General features: G+C 45.9%; 1 protein-coding gene across 4 annotated transcripts in view; it reads left to right on the top strand.

Moving 5' to 3' along the window:
- The first annotated feature begins 3,152 nt into the window (after positions 1–3,152).
- The window catches only part of STARD3 (StAR related lipid transfer domain containing 3), a 30,316-nt gene continuing 11,099 nt past the window's right edge, over positions 3,153–22,369 (top strand). Inside the window, exons 1-5 of one of the 4 annotated variants that reach the window (XM_088474624.1) lie at positions 3,153–3,255; positions 4,049–4,312; positions 8,061–8,138; positions 10,114–10,191; positions 21,096–21,149. In XM_088474624.1, coding sequence (XP_088330750.1) covers positions 4,100–4,312; positions 8,061–8,138; positions 10,114–10,191; positions 21,096–21,149 — 423 coding nt within the window. In that variant the 5' untranslated portion in view covers positions 3,153–3,255; positions 4,049–4,099. Of the gene's footprint in view, positions 3,326–3,346; positions 3,374–4,048; positions 4,313–8,060; positions 8,139–10,113; positions 10,192–21,095; positions 21,150–22,369 lie in introns of those variants that run through there. The other 3 variants (XM_088474625.1, XM_088474626.1, XM_088474628.1) reach the window with 3 other exon arrangements.

The following is a 22,369-nucleotide window of genomic DNA, read 5'->3' on the forward strand; positions in this document are numbered from 1 at the left end:
CAGTGGAACTCTACGCATTTTTTCCCCTGTAAATTTAAGAAACAGGACAGGCTGGCAAGCCCGTGGCTGGTTAGGCTTTTGGGGGGGACCTCACGTCATTTTTAAAAAAAAAACATGTAACCCTTTTTAACAAGTCTTAACACACAAGCAGCAAGCACATATATCACTGATATGTGCAGGCTGCTAGCTCGGGAGAGATTTGCAGAGAGAAAAAACTGCAATCTCAGGTGAGTAATCTCCTGCAAAATGAGATACTCGGGAGAGATATCTCGTTCTGCTTCACCATCGGCCAACTCGTTCAGCCTTAAATCGCCTGTTGGTAAACTGGTAAAAAATAAATCACCCGAGTTTTGGTGAGTACCAGCGAGACAGATCACTTTGAAAATCAGGACCATCTCGAATCTTAGTAAATTTACCCCCAATACTCTAAAATTCTTCCATATCTTTCAGGTGGATATGGTCCCCATTGCTTACCTGTAACAATGTGTCACCTTTACCTGAATACATAATTGGTGGTATACCTCATAGTGAACTAGTTGTAGGGGGTATTAGGCTGTCAGTTTCAGAGTCTTGAATACAGTGTGTATATAAACAATTACAGACTCTCAAAAAACTCACAACTCCTTTGCTCTTTAGCGGCATTGGCACGAAGTCACAGACTGGCGACCCCCAAAGGTCACAGCTGCGTCTGCATCTACCACTGAATCAGCCTTTTGTGAGCTCTGATTGAGGACAGTCCCAATTTTTAAACTGTAGTGTTTATTTTACTGGAAAACAGGTTACTGATGAATCCACACTACTGAAATTTGGTACCTTGGAATAGACGCCTATGACAGCTCTTCTGTACTTAGCACCCTGAGGTCACATACACATGGGCACTGACAAGACTGCCCAGGAAAAACAGAGATAAAACTGTGTACTTTGTCCTTGCTTCTAACAGAGGATTGTATTATGTGGTTACTGAGCGCTCCTGTAGAACACACCATTATATTTGTACCAAGCGTTAATTCTGCAGGCAACATTGACAAGTAAAATTAGCATTAGAGTTTAATAACATTCAACACGTAATATTAAAACTTGTAATGCATGGGCTCTATGTTTTACATACAATTCACAGTGACATATGTTTGCTAGCTTCAAATATTTTCCTATACTAAAATTAAAAAAATAATATGTCTAATTTCTGAAAACACATTTCTTAATATATAGAACCTGATGAGACTAAACACTGCTAATTTATCTGCCAATGTGGTACTAAATTGCAGCGTGTGTAATCTTTTATCCAGTAGCGTCACTAGGGGTGTGTGGTCCGCACCAGGTGACATCAGCCAAGGTGGTGACACCAAAATAGCAGAGCTGCTGTTATTTTGGTGTCACCCCCTCGGATGGTGTCACCAAGGAGCGATGATGAATGACAGTGTGTGCCCTCCGGACAGACACAGTGCGTGTCCCCTACTTCAGACGAGTTCTCAAAACCAATTTATTAATGTCCTACCAGCTCTCCTCCTAATTTATCCTGCACACTGACTCACCTGTCTGTGTGCCTGATTCATACGAAAGTAATTAAAACATTGGGAGCATGCAAAATACAATAGGCGTTCCTTTTGTCAACGAGCGTATTGGAGACATGCCCATGTCAGGGACTGGCACCAACGGCAATGTACCATCGTACATTCTGAGCAACCATAGAGTTGCTCGAATGTCCGATTTTGCAGCCAATGTCCTCTTGATGGTGTTACTATTTGCACACGGCAGCAGATTAAAGCTCCAGTCGGCAGGTGGCTCACTAGATAGCCAAACGGCTGCAACATTAGCATCATTTTGCAGAAGTGGCTGCGACAAAAGTCTCAACTGCTACAGCATCAGTATCCACCGCTGAATCAGGCTCTGTGTCACACATTGGGGTAGATGTATGATAGCGGCACTTAACGTGCCACTATACCGCTTCTTGCTTCGCCTCTTTACCGAGGCGCAGCAGGAAGCACTACCGATGAGATGTAAGAACATCTCATCGGCCGGAGAGGGGGAGCGTTAACTCCCCCCTCCGGCGCTACCCGCTAGAGACCACAGTAGGCTGATGCGCTGTGTCTCTGTCCCGGCCGGCTCCACTGAGCATGCGCGGGATCTCGCAAGTATCGCGAGATCCCCGCGTGCAGCCCTGGAGCCGGCAGCAGCCCCAGCAGGGACAGCGCTGTCCCTGCTGTGGGGATAGGCTAACGCCAGGCTGTAGCTGTCATGCGGTATGACCGTTCTTACATGGCCCTGCCGCTCGGCACTGCTGTCTTGTAAATAGCAGCGCCAATAATGACAGGGGCGCATAGCGCCCCTGTCATTTACCACACAGACCCCCAATCATACATTGGGGAGAAGCGGCATCAGCGCACATAACGTGCGCTGATACCGCTTCTAAGCTTCGTACATCTACCCCATTGACAGCTCCTATTCTATACATTGTAAGCTCAGAAAAGCAGAGTCCCGGTCCTTTTCCCTCGTGTACTCTCTCTCTACTCACCTTACCTACACCATCATCTTCTCCCCCTTGGTATTCTTTTTTCAATCAATGGCTCTGAAACTGTCTCCTGTACCCATAAACTGAAGAGAAGATTCTGCCAGCACTGGCTGGTCCCCTAGTAACTACCATGTATATATTGTTTTTGTCCTATTATGTGATGTACTTTTGTAAGAAATGTATGTACCGTTATGCTTGTTTTTCACATTTGTGTGCACTTTAGTGTTGCAGAAACCTTGAGGCATCCTAAATATAATAATAATAATAATAATAATAATAATAATAACCGCTTTTCTGTTCATTCAAGAAAACTAGAATGAAAATTTGGACACACTACAATGAAAACTATTCATAGGACAAAATGGACAAGATAAAAGAGGGCCAAAATAGTAGTAATAGAGCAAACTACAAACAAAATATATAAATAAATATTCACCTCAAATACAGTATATGACTGCAGGGAGGAGTTACACATACTGCAGAGGCATTCCAGTGCCGGAATCCCTGTCTCTACCACGGGGTCCCATATAAACAGAATATTATACATTCGTACACACACACTCGTCAGTATTGAGGGAGAGGGTCCCCCAACCCAGCACAGGCCACGCCCACCGGCAGGACCGCTGCAGCCGCTCAGATCATGTGATATCTCTGGAGTTTCCGCTTCTCGTTACTTCCGGGTTGTTGTGTGACCGGCTGGAGGCGGCACCGGCACCGGGGGAAGAGGAGCACCTGCCGCAGATAGGGTATACTCATCTATGGCGGGATGGTAGGACAGAGATAAAAATGGGGGGACGTGAATAATATGAGGATGAGGCGAGTTTACGTATGAGATTGGGAGAGTGTGCAGTGGCACAGAGAGGGGTCAGTGGCTCGGTGTGATTGGAGAGCTAGAGGAAGGGATAAGCGGAGGCTGTAAGAGGGTAAAGGGAGAAGAGAGGGAAATAAAGTTTGGGGTAAAGTAAAGTTGAAAGTATGATAAGGGGTTGCCTTACGGGTGTATTATTTCATTTGGTGATGGCTTGGGGTGCTTTGGGCTGGGGTTAAGTGGTGTGAGGGCAGAGGTAGTAAAGGGTATATGGTTTATTTAGGCAGGAGGAGTTTTCACATGAACTGAATATTCAGTAATAGAGATTTTGATTGAACCGTTTCAAACCTTTGGGGTCTATTTACTAAGCAGTGTTAGGAGACAGAGTGCAAAGTGATGTCTGTGATAAGTGCCAGCCAATCAGCTCCCAACTGTCATTTTTCAAACAGCCTGTGAGATGGCAGTTAGGAGCTGATTGGCTGGCACCTTATCACTTTTCACTCTGTCTCCTAACACTGCTTAGTAAATAGACTCTTACATGCTTTAAGGACATAGGGAATTGAAGATTAGGGAAGGCTGGTGTATGTGCTGATACAGGTGTGAATAATCTGGAAAAGTGACTGTAGAGATTGGTGTCATTCGTGAGAGAGTATTTTATTTATGAAGCTGTTATAGTCAGTCCTGGATGCCTGTACAATGACAGTATATTTATCCCACTCTGCTCCTGACAGATGGACCGGTCACACTGTTCCTGATGCTGAATATTTCCTTCACTTGCCAAGATGAGTAAATTACCAGGAGATTTTCAGGCTGATCTAGAGAGGAGCCTTCCTGCTATTGCCTCTATCAACTCATCATTGAGTCAGAGCCTATCACCACAGTACTACCTGCCTCCAGAACAGCGCAGAGCCATCTCTGATGTACGCCGGACATTCTGCCTTTTTGTCACATTTGATTTGCTTTTCATATCCCTTTTGTGGATTATTGAGCTGAATGTGAGTACTTAGACCTTATGCAAAGTTTTAAATCCTAACCATTAATATTATCCAGTGCCTCCCCATCCTGGTTTGTGCTTGTATAGTCCTGGAATAAAATACCATACAGAATTGCAGTCATCTTAAAACTGTAACATATTAAATGTTAATTAATTTGTTAAATATACCTGTCATTTTTTGTTTACTGACATTTTCCCATAATCTGCTATGGTCGGGGCCGGCAACAGAAATCTTGGGGCCCGGTACACTGATGTCTATGGGGCCCCCCTCCACCCCACTACCCTCGGCCCCACGACAACATATCCCTCCCCTGCGTCTGCTAATATATGAATATTGATATAAATGCACAACATACAGCACTCCAGCTCTGAAGAGCGGTTTAGATGCCAAGGTGCTTTCCTGAGGGTTGGGTACGGGATGCTGGCGCTCGGGATCCCGCCAGTCACAATCCCGATGCAGGCATCCCGACAGGTTTAGGAAAGGGATACCTGTCGGCAGGTATCCTAACCCTCCCCCCACGGTGCCTAAACCTAACCAACTCCCAAGTGCCTAACCCTAATGCATTAGGTTGCCCGAAACGTCGCTGTTGTTTTTTTGTCTTGGACCTATGTCCTAATAAACACTTAAGTGCTTGTATTATTCATTGGAGAGCTGTTTTTCTTAAATTTTATATTTTTCTACCTTGGCACCCCAAGTCATCACTATTGTGTTGGAGTGCCCATTTCCTCTACTATTTTATAGATAGAGATATATACACACACTAAATAAAGTCCACTTACCATAGAAGGATGTCAATCTGAGCAGAGGGTGACTGCAGAGCGGACACTCCTGGTGCTTCACCAGCTTGTAGCCCCTTGTCTTCCCTAATTCTGCTCCTAGGTGGCTGCAGGGAAGGAGAAAGGAACAAAAGGTAGCCGCAGCATTGCAGGTAATGCGCTGCAGCGTCATCATGTTGGTAAGGTGACAAGGGTAGCCGGGGAGGGGCCATTCACCGGGGGGAGGAGTCACCGGGCAAGAGGGCTGGCACTGTAGCCCCGTTTTGAGCACTTAAACCTTGGGGCCCGGGATGAGGGTACTCTTTGTACCCCCCTGTCGCCGAGCCTGGCTATGGTCCAACCTTTAACATTCTGCAGGTTCCCCCTCCCCTGATTCTATTAGGTAAATGAGTTTGCTGATGCCTTAGTGTATGTGTTGCAAATATTTGGCAGTTTCATACACTCCTCTTAATCCGAAGCCTAGTATCTAGGACTATAATGTTTTTGTGGCACATGCACCAGGAAAATCTTATCGACAGCTACTTCTTCCTGTTTAAATCAAGGGTAGTCTACATATTAAACAACAGAAAGACGGTTAGAAGCTGGGACCACCAAAGAAAAACACATTATAAGTACACAAACTCTACCTTCATTTAACACTAGCTTTTCAGTATAGACTGTAATTCTCCTGTAAGAGCACTCTTGTAAAATTGCAACACCTCAGCCAATAAGTAGGTTGAGAAGTGTTGTCTGAGCAATCTTGGATATTAATGTGCATATTTCCCTTACTGACACAGTACAGACCCTACCAGGTTTTTAATTAAACAGTGAGTAAAGACAATATTTGAAATCAATATTTCAAAGTTTGTAAATTTCTGGAGTTCTATCTAGCTGTGCTTATTTTTTACTAAATATGTCTATCATGCTGTCTTTCACTCCTCACCAGCAGCTTATGTAAAGGAGGAGGTGCTTGTTTGAGCAGGCAGTGTGTGAATGGCAGCTTTGTAGAGTTGATGTGATTTATAATGTTCATTTTACCACTCTGCACCTATCACAGCCCGTGCAGTTACTCTTTCCTGCCTCGGGCATCTCTCTGCTCTGGTGCTTCTAGCACACTCTGGTCTGTAGCTCGGCAGTTTGTTGCATCAGCCAAGGGTGCAAGAAGCACCAGAGCAGAGAGCGACCCTCCCCCCAGTCAGGAAAGAGGAACTGCACGGGTTGTGACAGGTGCAGGGTACTAGAATGATCACTATGCAGCTGAAACACCCTATGTGTATTGGGGGATACATACTCATGGCTAGGGCCAGTGATGACACAGTAAATCAGATGATTTGCATGATATCCATTAAGGAAATTGCCATAAAGATATGGGTGGAGGGTCAGGTGTCGGCTAATGCTCTTACTTTTTAACAAAAACAGTGGAAAGTTAGCGAACACTGACATTTACCTTCATAGTTCCTATTTAAATTTTGGAGTTTATTAAAAAAAAAAAAATCTGCAGACTACGGGGGATATTTAATAGCCTTTTAGATGCAGTCATTGGCGAGATCCTGGGGAGTCTATCCGATGTATTAAAGCAGCAATAGTTTAAAATGCAAAACCAACTTGGTTTTGGCTTTTAAATTATTGCTGCTTTAAAACATGGGGCAGACTCGCTGGAATCTTGCCAATGCCTGCATCTCACAGTATTTCCCCTATATATGTATAGAATGCTTTGGGATTTTATGGAGAACTGTGTGTTGCTGTTTTTTTTTGTTTTGTTTTTTTTTAAACGAGACATTCACCCTCTTCAATAAATAGTTTAGCAGTGTTCCGCATGAAAAAATGGTCAGGGACCATGTATTTGTCATTTGGAAACGGCTGTAGTTTTTAACTTTTTTTTTTTTCCGCCTTCTAGATAACCGGTACCTGTGGAAACATTTATTTCTTGCAGAACACCGGGGTTACAAAAAATCAGATAATTTGACGCCTCCATTGATGAAAGTGCAAACTTGTAGCATAAATGTGTAAACACCTGGACATGAATGTACCCAGGGAAAGCGTGTGATTTGTTGGCCAAGGTGGTCGCATCTGTTGTTGTGCAAAATTTTGGACTGGCTAATGGGAGTTGTTGATCAGATACTTGTTGAGTGTGATTTAGCCCAACATATAAACTGGATAATTTATGGACACCCATTTGTGATCTTATACACATTTCTAAATGTATACATCCTGTTTGCAGGGGGAAAAGATGTATTCTTATTATGCCCTGCAGTGTTTATAATTTACTGAGACATACGCCAAAATCAATAGGAAAGAGGTGGATAAATTCTTCCCTTGGGATCTTATAATCTATGTACCAGGTACAGGTTATTGTTTTAGATGCGTTGCTCCTTTCTGCTTCTGGGCTGTTTGCGATAAGGTCATTTATCAAAGTAAAAGCAAAAAGAAATTAGGATTAAGAGGTCAGCTGGCAGACTGCACATCCATCACCCAAAATAATCACCGTGTTAGCATTGATTGCACTCCCAGCTATAGGACTTCAGAGAAGTGATGTCTGTGTGTGCTCAGGACACAATGTATTTGAGGTTGTACCAGTGCGTTGTCAATCATTCTGTGGTGTAGGGGGCACTGCGAGCGGCCTCACAGAACTAGATATGTACATGCACAGTGCTGCATCTGCGCACGCGCAGATTACTCACCATGGGAGATGTACCCATCGGATGTATCTGGTTGTAATTGGCTATAACACCTCTACCACTTGTTAATTTTTCCTCCAATTTACTTTAATGTATTTTCCTAAAAGTCTCTGTTCTCTCTTGTCTTGTAAAATAATTGTTCCTCGTGCTGTATTGTTTTTAACTAGACTGCATCTGCTAATTTCCACACTAATAACTTGATGGGGAACTTATATAAATGTCAACAAGATAATAGAAATTTGGGGGGAGATGTGATTTGTTGTACGAATTCGTGTTACATACAAGCTAATGACTTACTCTTGGTTTCTTTCTTAGACAAAAGATGGAATTAAGAAGAACTTGGTAGAGGAGATCATCTTTTACAGTTTTGGCACCTCATTTTTTGACATATTTGTAAGTGTTGCTGTTCCTACACCACCCCCCCCCCTCAGTATACATATAGTTTATTCATAGCTGTCCCTAAAATTAAACCTCAAACTGGTCTTTTAAAGCTTTAAGAAATAAGGAAAGCCCATATTTGACATTTTACTGAGCTGAATAATACCCCTTTTCCACTGCCGCTATAACCACGGTTATTCCCGGGTCATGGCTCAGTGGAAAAGGTTCCCTAAAAAAATAAGCTGGCTTGAGTGACCCAGGAAGCCAACCCAGGTAGCGACCAGCGTTGGACACGGGAATGACCCCTATAATGCTGCAGAATAAACAGTCCAACCTGGGTCACCGCAAAAGATGCTGATTGGAGCTGCAGTGAGTAGTCCTCACCCACCCTTTATGACCTTATTGACCTTTGAGAGCCTGCAAAAGGCCATTCTTATGACATCCATATGTTTTGCAGGGACCGACCTGGGAGTAACCCAGGTCGAAAGTGCAGTGTAAATGAGGTCTGACCCAGGTTGAAACCATGTTCAAAATCTTGGGTTGGACCAGGTTTTTCGGTGGAAAAGGAGTATAATTTACATGTATTAACTATAGTGTTCTTACTTGATTATGTTCATTATGCTCTTTTGCTCCTCTCCAGCAGGTTTCCATGTTAAAATGGAACAGGCGCACACTGAAAGCTTTTTAGACTTGCTTTGTTCATTGGTTGATTCATACAGAGAAGTGTGGCTAAAGCTGCAGTGTGAGTTACTTGCAGTTTCTATACTGATGGAAGTAAAAATGCAATGCTGCAAGACTCTTCTATTCTGCAGTGATTTAACAACTGTGGCAGAGTTACTATGGTTCAGTGAACCAAAGGCTAGAGTACACTGCTTTATTGGAAGAAGGGGCTTTAATATTTTATTTTTATGTTCCTTAAACCTATCATTTGTGGTCAATCTGTAAAGTTTAAGAACCTCTGGAGTATATGAGAGCGGGTCTGTCAGTTATCTTGTATATCCAATCTTATATTACTAGAATTCTGCTGAAACAGAGACGGAACACACAGCAATCATGACATATAAGCATTATTGTGTTTACTTATGAACCAGCCAATGTTAATTTATGGTGACAGATACACTTGAATTAAATTCCTACGTTTTAGTTTTAAAATAGGATATCCCTACACTGGAAGTCCTTTTATGAAGCAAAAATCTTGCTGTGCAGTTCAGATGCTTTGTGCCTCGATTTGTGCTTATGTGCCCAGATTTCACCTTCAGATAATAGGATTATGGGGCAAAATGGGCATGTGAGCAGTGGCAGAAATATATAGGTTTGCACAGCTAGACAATAGTAGTTTAGTAGGGGATGGATGCCAGCACTCGGAATCCATCCCGGTACCAGCAACCTGACGGTAAGTTTTGGGGTTAGACTTGTGGAGAAATTAGATTTCTTCCTGTTGTATCAAAATAATGAGGCGCAAGAGGTCAGATCAGTAGGAGTGTTCCTTGCTGTGCAGAGGAGTGCATAGAATTTTCCACTTCAGTGTTCCATTTCAAAGATGTCAGTTTTTGAGTTTTGTTATATACTTCTAATGGGACTCGTTTAGCTTCCCCATATCCCACTCACATGTATTTCTAGATGTACTGTAATAAAAAGTTGAGCACCGCCCATATAAAAAAGGTGGCCACGATGCACAACACTCTCTTGAGTAACATAAGCCGTCAATTAGGCTAAATTGAGCGGTATTTAGGAAGAAAACTGAACAGTTTGTGATATAAAATCATTGGTGTAACAATATTTTGCTCTGCTTTGTGTACCCATTAAATTATCTACACTGTACATTTTTCTTGTTCAAGTTTAAAGAGAGCGTTTAATCATTGGTAAGTGTTGTATATTATTTCTGCTTGCTAAAACATATTCACCATTAAGTTCTCTCCATTCCATTGTGTGTTGGTCATAATAAACTACACCTGTACAGCACATTCGATTATTTGCTTTCTTTTTGCAGCTTCTTGCGGTATTCAGGTTCTCTGCCCTACTCCTTAGTTATGCCATCCTCCGTCTTCGGCACTGGTGGGCTATAGCAGTAAGTGTTTTTTTTTTTTCTATATTATTTATTTTTTAATCATGTACTTTGTCTATATATTAAGCTAATTTGGTAATCTATCTATGACCAGCAGTCTCTAGATGTAGTCCAGTGTACAACATATCTGGGTTTCTCCCAGAACGTACAGGTAGTGGGTGACTGCAAACGTAGTATTCCACTGTCTCCAATACAGTATAATAGCTAAATTCAGCTATAAAGTAAAGTTCTATCTCCTTCTTTGAATACTAAAGCAAACCTATCACAGAAATCTGTAATTCTTTATGACTTTTCTGTTTCTGAATAATTGATATTGGATCTTCCACGCTCAATAGCAGTGGTTCAGAAACTGGGTGCCACGGCACCCTGGGATGCCACAGGGCACTAGAAGGGCTGCCACGGGTTGGTGGTCCAGGTCCAAATCAAATAATATATGGTCCATGTGATAGGCAATAGCAGTGCTGGCGGCTGCTAAAATATGTTGCCAAACAGAAGTGTAACCGTATCCACCCTCACATAACGGTGCCTAAGGATGAAGGGTAAGCACAATTTACTCCATTTAATAATGTTTGCTTCATTTCTATGAAGAAACTTTTGACTGAGGGGTGCTGTGACAAAATGCTGATACTCTAGAGTGCTGTGATTCAAGAAAGTTTGGGAACCACTGCTATATAGTGACATCAGTCCTGTCTCCTTTACTTAACTCTTTACAGCCCTAGTCTAAATTTGCAACTCTAAATTGGGTTTCCAGCACTTAGGCCAGTGTGGCATTGGTCTTTTGTCATTGGGTAATGACTCGCTGAAGCCCTTGATTTTAAGTAAAGTGGCTTCTACTAACTCTATTTACCCCATATATATCTGTTTGCCAGTACTATGTGGTAAGTCTGAAGTATAAAAGATATGGAGCTTACTAGCAGTTTGTAGCGTAATCCTATTTTACTCTGTTGCTTTGTGTAGCAGACACTGCTATGCCGCATTAGGATTGTCTGGTCTACCTCTTTACCAATTACCATAAATGTTATATCTGTGCAGGCTGGGTTTAAACAAAATAATTCACTGCACCCACATAGATGTGATTTAACTACTTTTAGATACATTTTGCATTCAAAACATAGAAGGGGAGATGTATCAAGCCTTGGAGAAAGATAAAGTTTAGTAGTTGCCTCAAGTAACCAATCAGCTTCAAAAACTGTGCTCGATAAATGACAGAAGCTAATTGATTTGCTTTGAGCAACTGCTCCGCTTTATCTCTCTCTGCAGGGCTTGATACATCTACCTCCTATATGTTCCATACATTACAATCCATGATAAGCCAATCATCTTGTGCCACAGACTAGTAGCTAGTACAGACAGACTTCGCACATCTTGTTGGTGACCTCCAAACAATGTTTTACTGCTGTAATGAACACAAAGAATGATGGGGCATGTAGCTTTCTGCCACAATTGTTTATTACAGTTCTGCTGCCACTGACATGCTCGATCACCTGCTGGTAGAGATAACATTTGTAATACGTTTTCACCTTTTTTGCCGGTAAGGCATCAACAGCTTTCCCTTCGGTGACACAAGGACTTATTAGACACTTGACATACTGCCTGCTTCCCCCTCCAGTCGCTGAGCATCATGTTATCTTAGTTTGCATTCAGGTTTCATAAAGCCATACAAAAAGTTTTAAAATGTATTTTTGTAATACAACTAAACACCTTTACAGCACTGTCATTCAGTCATACGTCTGTCTCCCCAGTGCCGAAAAATGGATCAACTAGTTATCAGTGGAATTAAAAAAGGATCTTTAATTACATTGCACAAATGGCATGTAATGTGTGGAAACCAATCAAAGTTTACATTTCCTTAATTGGCTATGTGCTGCGCTAATTAAAGCAAATAATCAATTTGTTATGAATTACCAATTGAATGGTATACATTTTATAATCTTCATATACATAATAGACAGTTATAAAGCCATATAAAAACTATGCACTTTATGACAATATTTCTCTAAATGACTGACATAATAATAAAAGTGCTAATAAACAAACCTGTTATTTTATTTATAGTAGTATTATAATGATACACCAAAACAGTAAACAGTATAGTATAAACATTTTCAAATAGACAGTACTAGGAGAAAAAAAAGTAACCATGAGATACTAAGAGAATGAACATTATGAACAGAAGTCAATGGCCCAGTCCTCTGGGGGTGTGGACAAAAAATACCAGTTGTTGACTGTTATGGTACGTATCCACTAGGCGATTAAATTGGCGACATCGTTTTCGTTCAGTCTATTTCTAATCGTCCGCAAGTCGGCCATGTAAATGTCAAAAACGACCAGTGTTGCACGTGCCCGCTGGTTATTTTTTACATTTATTGTCGCCCATACATGCTGGTCAACCTGACTATCACGTCCGGTTCAGCATGTACGGGGATGATGGATGTGTTTACAACTGAATGTTCAGTGTAGGCATATCAGACTGTGAAACGACAGCACGATTACAATGTCGTAATCGTGCTCTTGTTTCACAGTCTGGAAGTGGATACGCACCTTTAGTGGAAGCACACCAGAGATCAGGATAATGCAGAGTAGGAACTAGGAGAGTAGAGAATCCTGCCTATGAGAGCTTGCAGTCTAGGAGTGTGGAGGGCATCACAGGGAGGAAAACTGTTAGGAGGAAGTACAGAGGGCGTTTGTTAAGAGTGTGAGGAGGGCTTTTGTGCTTTAATGAACATATGAGTTTTGAGGGCAACTTTGAAACAATGCAGGCCAGTATACAGTCTGATTGGGCTGGGAAGTGAGTTCCAGAGAACAGGATCAGCTCAGGAATAGTTTTTGATGCGTGAGTAAGAGGAGGTACCTGGTAACAGAGAAAGAGGGAATGGGTACAGGAATGATATAGCTGGGTCCACCAATTGAATGTGCAGGTGTGGAGCTTAAACTATATTTTGTAGGGGAAGATGAGCCAGTGAAGAAGTTGATGAAGAAATCAAATCAGAATGACAGTATAGGAAGACAGAACTAGAGCATTCGAATATCTCCGGAATTGACAATAAACATGACAAAAAAAAAAACAATTCAGTCCAATAGCACAAAAGGTGCGTGTAGTCTGAAACATGAGACATTCAGATTATGACAAATAGTGAGGTTTTGACTTTAACCAAAGACAGTCTCGTACTTTACATAGTTAAGTATAGGTGAAAGGAAAAAAATACTACTTATCCTACTTTTTATGATGTTTGATTCTTTCAAAAAGATGAGACTGATGGAATGGGTGGCCTCCAACCCTAACAAAATAGTTCCAAACGATATAGCAAGGTGATTGAACCCCAAAGGAGGCAGAGGGGATTTTATCTTTTGTGAGAACAGTCACCCCCCAAGACATCCCAGATGTGTCCTTCGTCTGGTGCTTTTGTGCTGTATAGCGCAATCATCGTGATGAGGAACCATGGACAGTTTTGGACTTTAGCGTCTTTCTACTTCAGGGTCCATAGGATATCCACAGGATACCTTGGGGTATAGGTGTGACGTCAGTCGCAGGGCACCAAAGAGTTAAGCTTTCAGCCTCCCAGGATGCACTAGGTCCCCCTCCTATACCCCGCCCCCGGGCCAAGGCACCTCAGTTTAGTTTGGTGCCCGGCCGGAGTCGGGTGCACCTGTTGGAGTGGGGGCTAGAAGAGCACCTGAAGCTTATTCTTCATGCAGCTGTGGCTGCACAACTGGATGTACAGCATGGACAGTCAGTCCTGACGTCCATGCTGTCTTCCCTGCACCCCGCCGGTACCAGAACGCCGGTACTGATCCGGGGATGCTGGTGGGCGTCTGGGGTCACAGCTAGCGGTGACCCCAGATGCTCCGGACCATGGCCGGATTCAAGGGGGACAGAGGTAAGCAGCTGGGTCCCGCGGTGGGTCCCCGCTGATCACATGGTCCTAAGTCCCCAGGCAGGGGGCTCCCTGGGGACTGGCTGCAGCGTGGAGCCAGGCGACCAACCTGCGCTTCCACTACCCCCTGGGACAGCGGACCGCAGCAGAGCGGTAGCGCTGCGGCGTCCCAGGGGTTAAATGCATGCCAGGGGAGCGCGCCTTCCCTGTCTCACAGCCGGCGCCTCCCCCGCTGCACACAGCCCTCTCTGCATGCTGCCGACTGGTCCTGTGGCAGCGCTCCTCCCCCAGGCCAGCCTCCTCTCTGCTCCTCGGCGGCCATCTTCTCCAGAACGCATGGTGAACGCTGCTGGAAGCGCTGGACGGAAGCATCGTGGTCTGGGTCCCCCCGCATACCTCTCTTCCGCTGTGGTCAGGTCTGTGTATGCAGCGCTGTGTCCTACCAGGCCCTGTGTCTGTGTAGTTGAGTGATCAGCGCTGTTAGTGCAGGAATTGTTATTTCTCTGCATTGTATGTGACTGTGCTAGCGCTGCTGCCTGTAATCTTTTCTTCATCTAAACTGTCAGCTTTATTACTGTCCCTGTTCTTTCTGCTAAAGCCCTTGCGGTGCGGTGCTGCAGGGTGGTCTCTCGCCTATTTAATACTTAATTGGTGAGAGAGGTCACATACGTGGTGCCATCATGTCTGAAAGTGATTTTCCCCTCCGGCTACAGTGTACCACGTGCAAAGTACCGTTAGCGGAGGGGGAGGGTAGCGCGGAGGGCCTTTGCCGGCAGTGTTTGTCCATGGCGCGGCCTATTACGGTTACAGCACCGGTACAGGAGCCGCCCTGGGCTTGTTTCGCTCAGGTGTTAACAGCTTTAGTGGGCCAGTTAGCTCCGCAGCCCACGTTTACTCCGATGGGTTTGTCCCAGCAGTCTGTGGTGTCGTCACCCATGCAGGGGTTCCCACGACAATTGGTGGTACCCCACAGTCTCCCTATTTCCCCGCTCCCGGGTTCTCAGGAGCCAGCGTGGGTTAACTCCCTGACGAGTTCTGTACAGCACTTGTCGGATGTGTTGCAAGGGGAGTCTGTGATGCGGTCTCATAAAAGGCCGGTGGCGTCTCTGTCCGCTCCTTATGAGGATGACGAAGGGACGTCTGATGATGGGGAGATTCTAGATCCTTACGATCAGGAACCTCTCCATACTAAGGACGCTGATGCTAAGTCCAAAGTATATATTCCTGGACTTATTCGGGCGGTCCGCACAGCCTTGGTGATTGAGGACGAAGTTCCCCCAGCGGCTAAATCTAAGTATGCCTTTTTCAAAGATGTGAAGGGCGATGCCACAGTCTTTCCTCTTTCGGGTCAGTTGGTGGACCATTTAGAGGAGGCGTGGAAACAACCTGGCAAAAGATACCAGCCGCAGAGACGCCTGGCGGTGGCTTATCCGTTCGCGGTTAATTATTTTGCGAAGTGGGAATCCCCTCCACAGGTGGATTCTCACGTGACCCGTCTTGTCCGTAGTGCCACATTGCCGATGCCATCCATGTCCTCCCTTAAGGATGCTACGGACCGCAAGGTAGAAATCTGCCTGAAGTCCGCTTATTCCCTTGCAGGGGGGGCAGCACGGCCGGCTATGGCCATTTGCTGGGTTGCCAGAGCGATGGAGCGCTGGGCGGATTCATTAGAGGCTTCTTTTGAATCCGACTGTCCGGCCGATCAGGCGGAGTTGATTGGCAATCTCCGTGATTCGGCCACCTACATCAACGAGGCGGCTCTAGACATTAGTACTCTGGTGTCTAGAATTTCTTCAGCAGCGGTAGCTGCTCGTCGCACCTTGTGGCTGCGATCCTGGAAGGCGGACGCAGATTCCAAGAAAGGTCTGGAAGCGTTGCCGTTTACCGGAGAAGTTCTCTTCGGTCCGGATCTGGATAAGATTGTGGCCACGCTGGCGGCAGCCAAATCTGCCTGTCTCCCGTCGGCCGCTGCTCCTTCTGGTTCGGGACCATCGTCCTTTCGGTCATCTAGGGCCCAGGGCAGGCCCAAACCACAGTCGTTTCCTCGACAGGCTGGCCCTAAGAAATCGGTCAAGCCCCGGAAGCAGGCATGGAGTACCAGACGTCCGGCCCCCAAACCAGATGACAAGCCTGCGGCCTGACGGTCCGGGCCTCCCTTTGGGGGATCCCAGGGTGGGAGGCCACCTGCTACAGTTCGCCCAGTGTTGGTCGACCACTACGACAGACACTTGGGTTCTGGAGGTGGTTTCTCACGGATACGCCCTCTCCTTCCGGCACAGACCCCCGGCTCGCTTCTTCACCACGGGTCTCCCATCAGACCGGAACAAGGCTACGGAGCTGCGGAAGGTATTGCACACTATGCTCCAGGCTGGAGTTATAGTGGCGGTTCCATTCTCCCAGAGGGGCCAGGGTTTCTATTCAAATCTATTTTTGGTACAGAAACCCAATGGGTCATATCGTCCGATTCTCAACCTCAAAGCACTCAACAAGTCTTTGCGGGTCCCGAAGTTTCGGATGGAGACCCTACGGTCCATCATTCTGGCGCTGGAACCTGGGGACTGCTTGGTGTCATTGGACATACAGGACGCTTACCTGCATGTCCCTATTCTTTGGCGCCATCAACAGTTCCTCAGGTTCGCAATCAGCAGCGACCACTTCCAGTTTCGGGCGTTACCTTTTGGCCTGGCAACAGCACCACGTGTTTTCACCAAGGTGATGGCGGTCATGGCGGCTTCTCTGCGGCTGCAGGGAGTCCGCATGTTGCCGTATTTGGACGACCTGTTATTGGTGGCAGGATCTCCAGAGCTCCTGTTACGCCACTTGGACCTGACCATTGCACTGCTGCAACGGCACGGCTGGCTAATCAACTGGCAGAAGTCCACTCTAATCCCGTCTCGGAGGATTCTGCATCTTGGAGCCTTATTGGACTCGGGACAGCAAAGGATCTTCGTGACGGAGGACAAGATCTCTGCTTTACAGTCAAGGGTGCGCAGTTGTCTGCACAGCCGCCGGGTGTCCTTACACTCGGCGATGAGGTTACTGGGCTCCATGGTGTCGGTGTTCGACATGGTGGAATACGCCCAGTTTCACTCCAGACCTCTGCAGCACCTGATCCTGTCCAAGTGGAACGGGCTGACTCAGTCTCTGAAGTCCCAGACGATTGTGCTCACCCAGGAGGTTCGCCTGTCCCTTACGTGGTGGTTACAGACGACCCACCTCAACAAGGGACGTCCGTTCTGGGTTCCAAATTGGGTCCTGTTGACAACGGACGCCAGTCTTCGGGGCTGGGGAGCAGTTTCGGGTCCATACTTGTTCCAGGGCAGGTGGACGCCGACAGAAGCGGAGCTTCCAATAAATATCTTGGAACTCCGTGCGGTCTTCAATGCTCTCCAGCAGGCACAGCGGTTTCTCCAGGGTCGCCTGGTGCAGGTCCAGTCGGACAACGCTACCACCGTGGCCTACATAAACAGGCAAGGAGGAACTCGCAGTCGGGCGGCTCTCGTAGAGGTCTCTCGGATCCTGGTTTGGGCGGAGCGCAATCTTCCGGCCATATCAGCGGTCTTCATCACGAGAGTGCTCAATTGGGAGGCGGACTTTCTAAGTCGCCAGGACGTTCATCCGGGGGAATGGTCCCTGCACCCGGACGTTTTTCAACTACTGGTGGACAGGTGGGGTCTTCCAGAAATCGACCTCATGGCGTCCCGGCACAACAACAAGTTGCCGGTGTACGGGTCTCGCACAAGAGACGAAGGGGCGTCTCTGGTGGATGCTCTGTCCGTCCGGTGGACGTTCCGGTTCGCATACCTGTTCCCTCCGGTCTCCCTTCTTCCACGGGTAATCCGGAAATTCAAACAGGAAGGAGGGACGCTCCTGTTGATAGCTCCTGCGTGGCCCAGACGGCACTGGTTCTCAGACCTTCAGGGTCTGTCCGTGGACATTCCTCTGCGGTTGCCGCTACGACCGGACCTTCTGTCTCAGGGTCCTTGCCTTCACCCGGACCTGACTCGGCTGTCTTTGACGGCGTGGCTGTTGAGACGGCCATGCTGAGGTCCCGGGGGTTTTCCAGCTCTGTGGTGCGGACCATGTTACGAGCTCGGAAACCGTCTTCCGCGAGGATATACCATCGCGTGTGGCATACGTTCTTCCAGTGGTGTCGACCGAGAGGTTATGCACCGCGGGAGTTTCGTCTGTCTCGGATTCTCGCCTTCCTGCAAGCGGGACTAGATCATGGGCTTCGCCTTGCTTCTTTGAAGGTACAGGTTTCGGCCCTATCTGTCTGGTTTCACCGTAGGATTGCTACAATCCCGGATGTGCGCACCTTTATGCAGGGTGTTCTCCGCATTCAGCCGCCCTTTGTTCCACCTGTGGCGCCTTGGGATTTGGCTGTGGTCCTGAGGGCTCTCCAAGGACCGCCGTTTGAACCACTGGGCTCAGTGGATCTTAAATGGCTAACAGCTAAGACTGTTTTCCTTCTGGCCATTGCTTCGGCCAGACGTGTTTCTGAGTTAGGGGCTCTTTCTTGTAGACCCCCTTTCTTGGTTTTTTATGGGAACAGGGCAGTGCTCCGCACTCGGCCCGAGTTTCTTCCCAAAGTTGTTTCCCAGTTTCATATTAACGAGGAAATAGTTGTTCCGGCCTTTAACTCACCGGGTCTTTCCGTGGGTGAGGCCTCTTTGGATGTTGTGCGGGCCTTAAGGACTTATGTTGACCGCACTTCTTCGTTTAGGAAGTCGGACGCTTTGTTTGTCCTCTTTGGCTTCCGTAAAAAGGGTTGGCCTGCTTCAAAGCAAACTTTGGCAGCCTGGATCCGTATGGCTATTTCTGAAGCTTATCTTCATGAAGGCCTACCGGTCCCTCCTTCTCTGAAGGCTCATTCCACTAGGTCTGTGGGTCCTTCGTGGGCAGCTCGACGTGGTGCCTCGGCAGTTCAGATCTGCAAGGCTGCTACGTGGTCTTCTGTCCATACCTTCGTGAGGTATCACAGGTTTGACACCTTCGCCTCTCAGGATGCTTCCTTCGGGCGGCGGATTCTCCTTTCTGCACAGGAGCGTCCCCACCCTTAAAGGATACTGCTTTGGGACATCCCCAAGGTATCCTGTGGATACCCTATGGACCCTGAAGTAGAAAATATGAGATATGGTAAGAACTTACCCTTGTTATCTCTATTTCTACGAAGTCCATAGGGTTCCACAGGACTCCCGCCCTGTCGCACCTGTGCTGCAGATGGGCTTTGCTCTGGTCACCGGTTTTCCGTCTCCCTCTGGTGAGAATGTGATTCTTGTATGTGTCCAGATCTTTGTTCTCTCTCTTCCTTCTCCTCCTCCGGCCTATGGCTTGGTAACTAACTGAGGTGCCTTGGCCCGGGGGCGGGGTATAGGAGGGGGACCTAGTGCATCCTGGGAGGCTGAAAGCTTAACTCTTTGGTGCCCTGCGACTGACGTCACACCTATACCCCAAGGTATCCTGTGGAACCCTATGGACTTCGTAGAAATAGAGATAACAAGGGTAAGTTCTTACCATATCTCATATTTTTTTCACATTGCAAACACACACAAACAGGATTGTAGTGTATTAAGGGCTTTGAATTTTTACTTTTCTCACAATAGTGGCAGTGTAAGTTTGCACTATGGATGCAAGGTGCAGCTCAGTCACATCGGCACCCAGTCTCTTGTCTTTTTCTCAAATTAGCGCCCTTGTTGCACTGCTATAGCTCGCAAATCAAGTAGCGGTGTACAGGGCACGCATACTGTGTGCTTTTATCGCATTAGCAGTGCAAAACAGATGCAAAGTCACGCGTTTCGGATGCGTGGGCTCAGTCACATTGTACGAGGCGTGCCAAAAAAAAGCCATCTAGTGTATTATATCTGGGTATTAATACTGAAAGGAATAGAGGATATTCCACAATCTGACCTTCTCCAATGTTTCTCATTTGTAAAGATGTGTGACCTCTAGTGCATTACCTCAAATGAGGAAAGAATTGATTAAAATATGCACATAATACATTATAATCAACTCCCAAAAAAGCACTTAAGCAAAAGAACAAGGAACATAGAAAGACACACATAAATGGAATCCGTAAGGAAATCGGGTGCTACCCTAGCAGAAATTATTCAGCCTAGAAGTATAATCATATCCAGATAACCAGTCCATACCCCTAAAGGATAACTTGGGTTATGGATATAAAGTATATTATGTACATCTAATTCTCACGTATGAAGACTAATTAGTACATTAAAGACATGCGTTAGTAAGCAGAAATCTCCAAATAAATACATAGCAAATGAATAAGGAACTCCAGTTGGTAAGTTTGTGTTCAGTCCCGTTATTGCTATTACATTGTTCAGTAAGGTGAAAACTCCTCCTGTTTCCAAACTGCTTTTGAAATGTAAATTTGCCAACTTCTCATTGCACTGTCATTTCAGAAGTTTCCAAATCAATTGATCAATATTGAAAGAAGGAAAAGGCTGCATCTGCCCAGTCTCATACAGTACATGTACTTTACTATTTGTATAGCAGAGCCACCTGGGCACATGTAGAAATAAATGTAAATATTGTGTACCTTATTTGTCAGCTTCCTCGTATGTTACTTTTTCCTGAATATGTTTCCTAACAAATGATGGCTTTATTTTCTAATATTTGCGATATTAAGGAGTGCAATATTCTGTTACATAACGGAGGACATGTATGAAAACTGATGCACAGGCTACAGCATTAGGTGCTATAATTCATAGCCCCCAGATTTTAGCTGTCCTTTTATTTAACAGTTTAGGAAATGAAAGTGAGCATCTGACTGCTATGGATTACAGAAGCTCTTTGCATAGGTGACTGAGCATCGGTCTACTATTATGTGCTTGCTTTTATAAACAAGTGGAAGTGTACATTTTACTAGTGTAGTCACATTACCTTTCTAGAAACTATGTACGCAAAATAGAATTAGGTACTCAATAATTATTGTAAGGAAGCAGGTGCTACTGTAATCTTGCAAGCATGTTCATAATTGAGAAACTAACCATTTACCCTGCTATCTCCTAGGTCACAACCCTGGTCACCAGTGCATTTCTAATTGCCAAAGTTATTATGTCACAGGTGAGTGCTTCCACTGTGTATACAGTTTCAGGGCAGCCACACACACCCATCGGTCATAACAACCTAATATTGTGTAAGTCCCCCTCATGCCGCCAAAACAGTTGCGAACCGTCGAACCTAATAACTAAACAAGACCTTTGACTGTCCTGTGGTATCTGGCACCAAGACGTTAGCAGCAGATCCTTTAAGTGCTGTAAATTTCAAGGAGGGGGACTCCATGGCTCCGACTTGTTTTTCCAGCACATCCCTCAAATGCTCGATCAGATTGAGATCTGGGGAATTTAAAGACTAAGGGCCTGATTCAGAGGCGCTCGCAAACGGCAGGCATTCGATTGGGAACGCCTCCGTTTGAGAAGCCGGCCACGCCTACCAAACGGAGCAAGCTGTCGATCAACATCGACAGCTGCACCTTTTGTAAGCCACGGATTGAGTGCTTTTTGCGCTCGCTTCGGGGCTCACGTGCACACTGGGCCACCATCGACCCGCTTGCGAGTGGGTCTGAATCAGGCCCTCAGTCAACACCTTGAACTCTGTCATGTTGCTGAACTTTTTTTTGCCGCATTCTGCTGAAAGAGGCCAATGCCATCAGGGAATACATTGTGCCATTAATGGGGTGTATTTGGTCTGCAACAATGTTTAGGTAGGTGGTACATGTCAAAGTAACATTCACATGAATCCCTGGACCTAAGGTTTCCAGAAGAACGTTGCCTAGAACATCACACTGCCTCCGCCGGCTTGCCTTCTTTCTATAGTGCATTCTGGTGCCATCTATTTCATGGGTAAACTATGTAAACTCACCCAGCCATCAACCTGATGTAAAAGAAATGTGATTCATCAAACCAGGCCAATTTCTTCCAGCTCCCTGGTCCTGACGCTCAGGTGCCCTTTGCAAGCGCTTTTGAAAGTGAAACGGTCTGCGGCTATGCAGCAAGCTGCAATGCACTGTGTGATCTGACACCTTTCCATCATAGCATGCATTAACTTCTTCATTAATTTGTGCTACAGTAGCTCATCTGCGGGATTGGACCAGACGTGCTAGCCTTCGCTCCCGAACCGCCCACCTACCGCCCCCGGCGCAATCAATGAGCCTTGGGTGCCCATGACCCTGTCGCTGGTTTGCCGATTGTCCCATGGACCACTTTTGGTAGGTGCTCTCCACGGGTGGTAGTCGGGATGTCGATGGTCTAAATACCGACCGTCGGCATCCCGACTGTCTAATC

The sequence above is a fragment of the Taudactylus pleione genome, unplaced genomic scaffold (assembly GCF_031769625.1).
Source record: "Taudactylus pleione unplaced genomic scaffold, aTauple2 ptg000155l, whole genome shotgun sequence".
Lineage (NCBI taxonomy): Eukaryota > Metazoa > Chordata > Amphibia > Anura > Myobatrachidae > Taudactylus > Taudactylus pleione.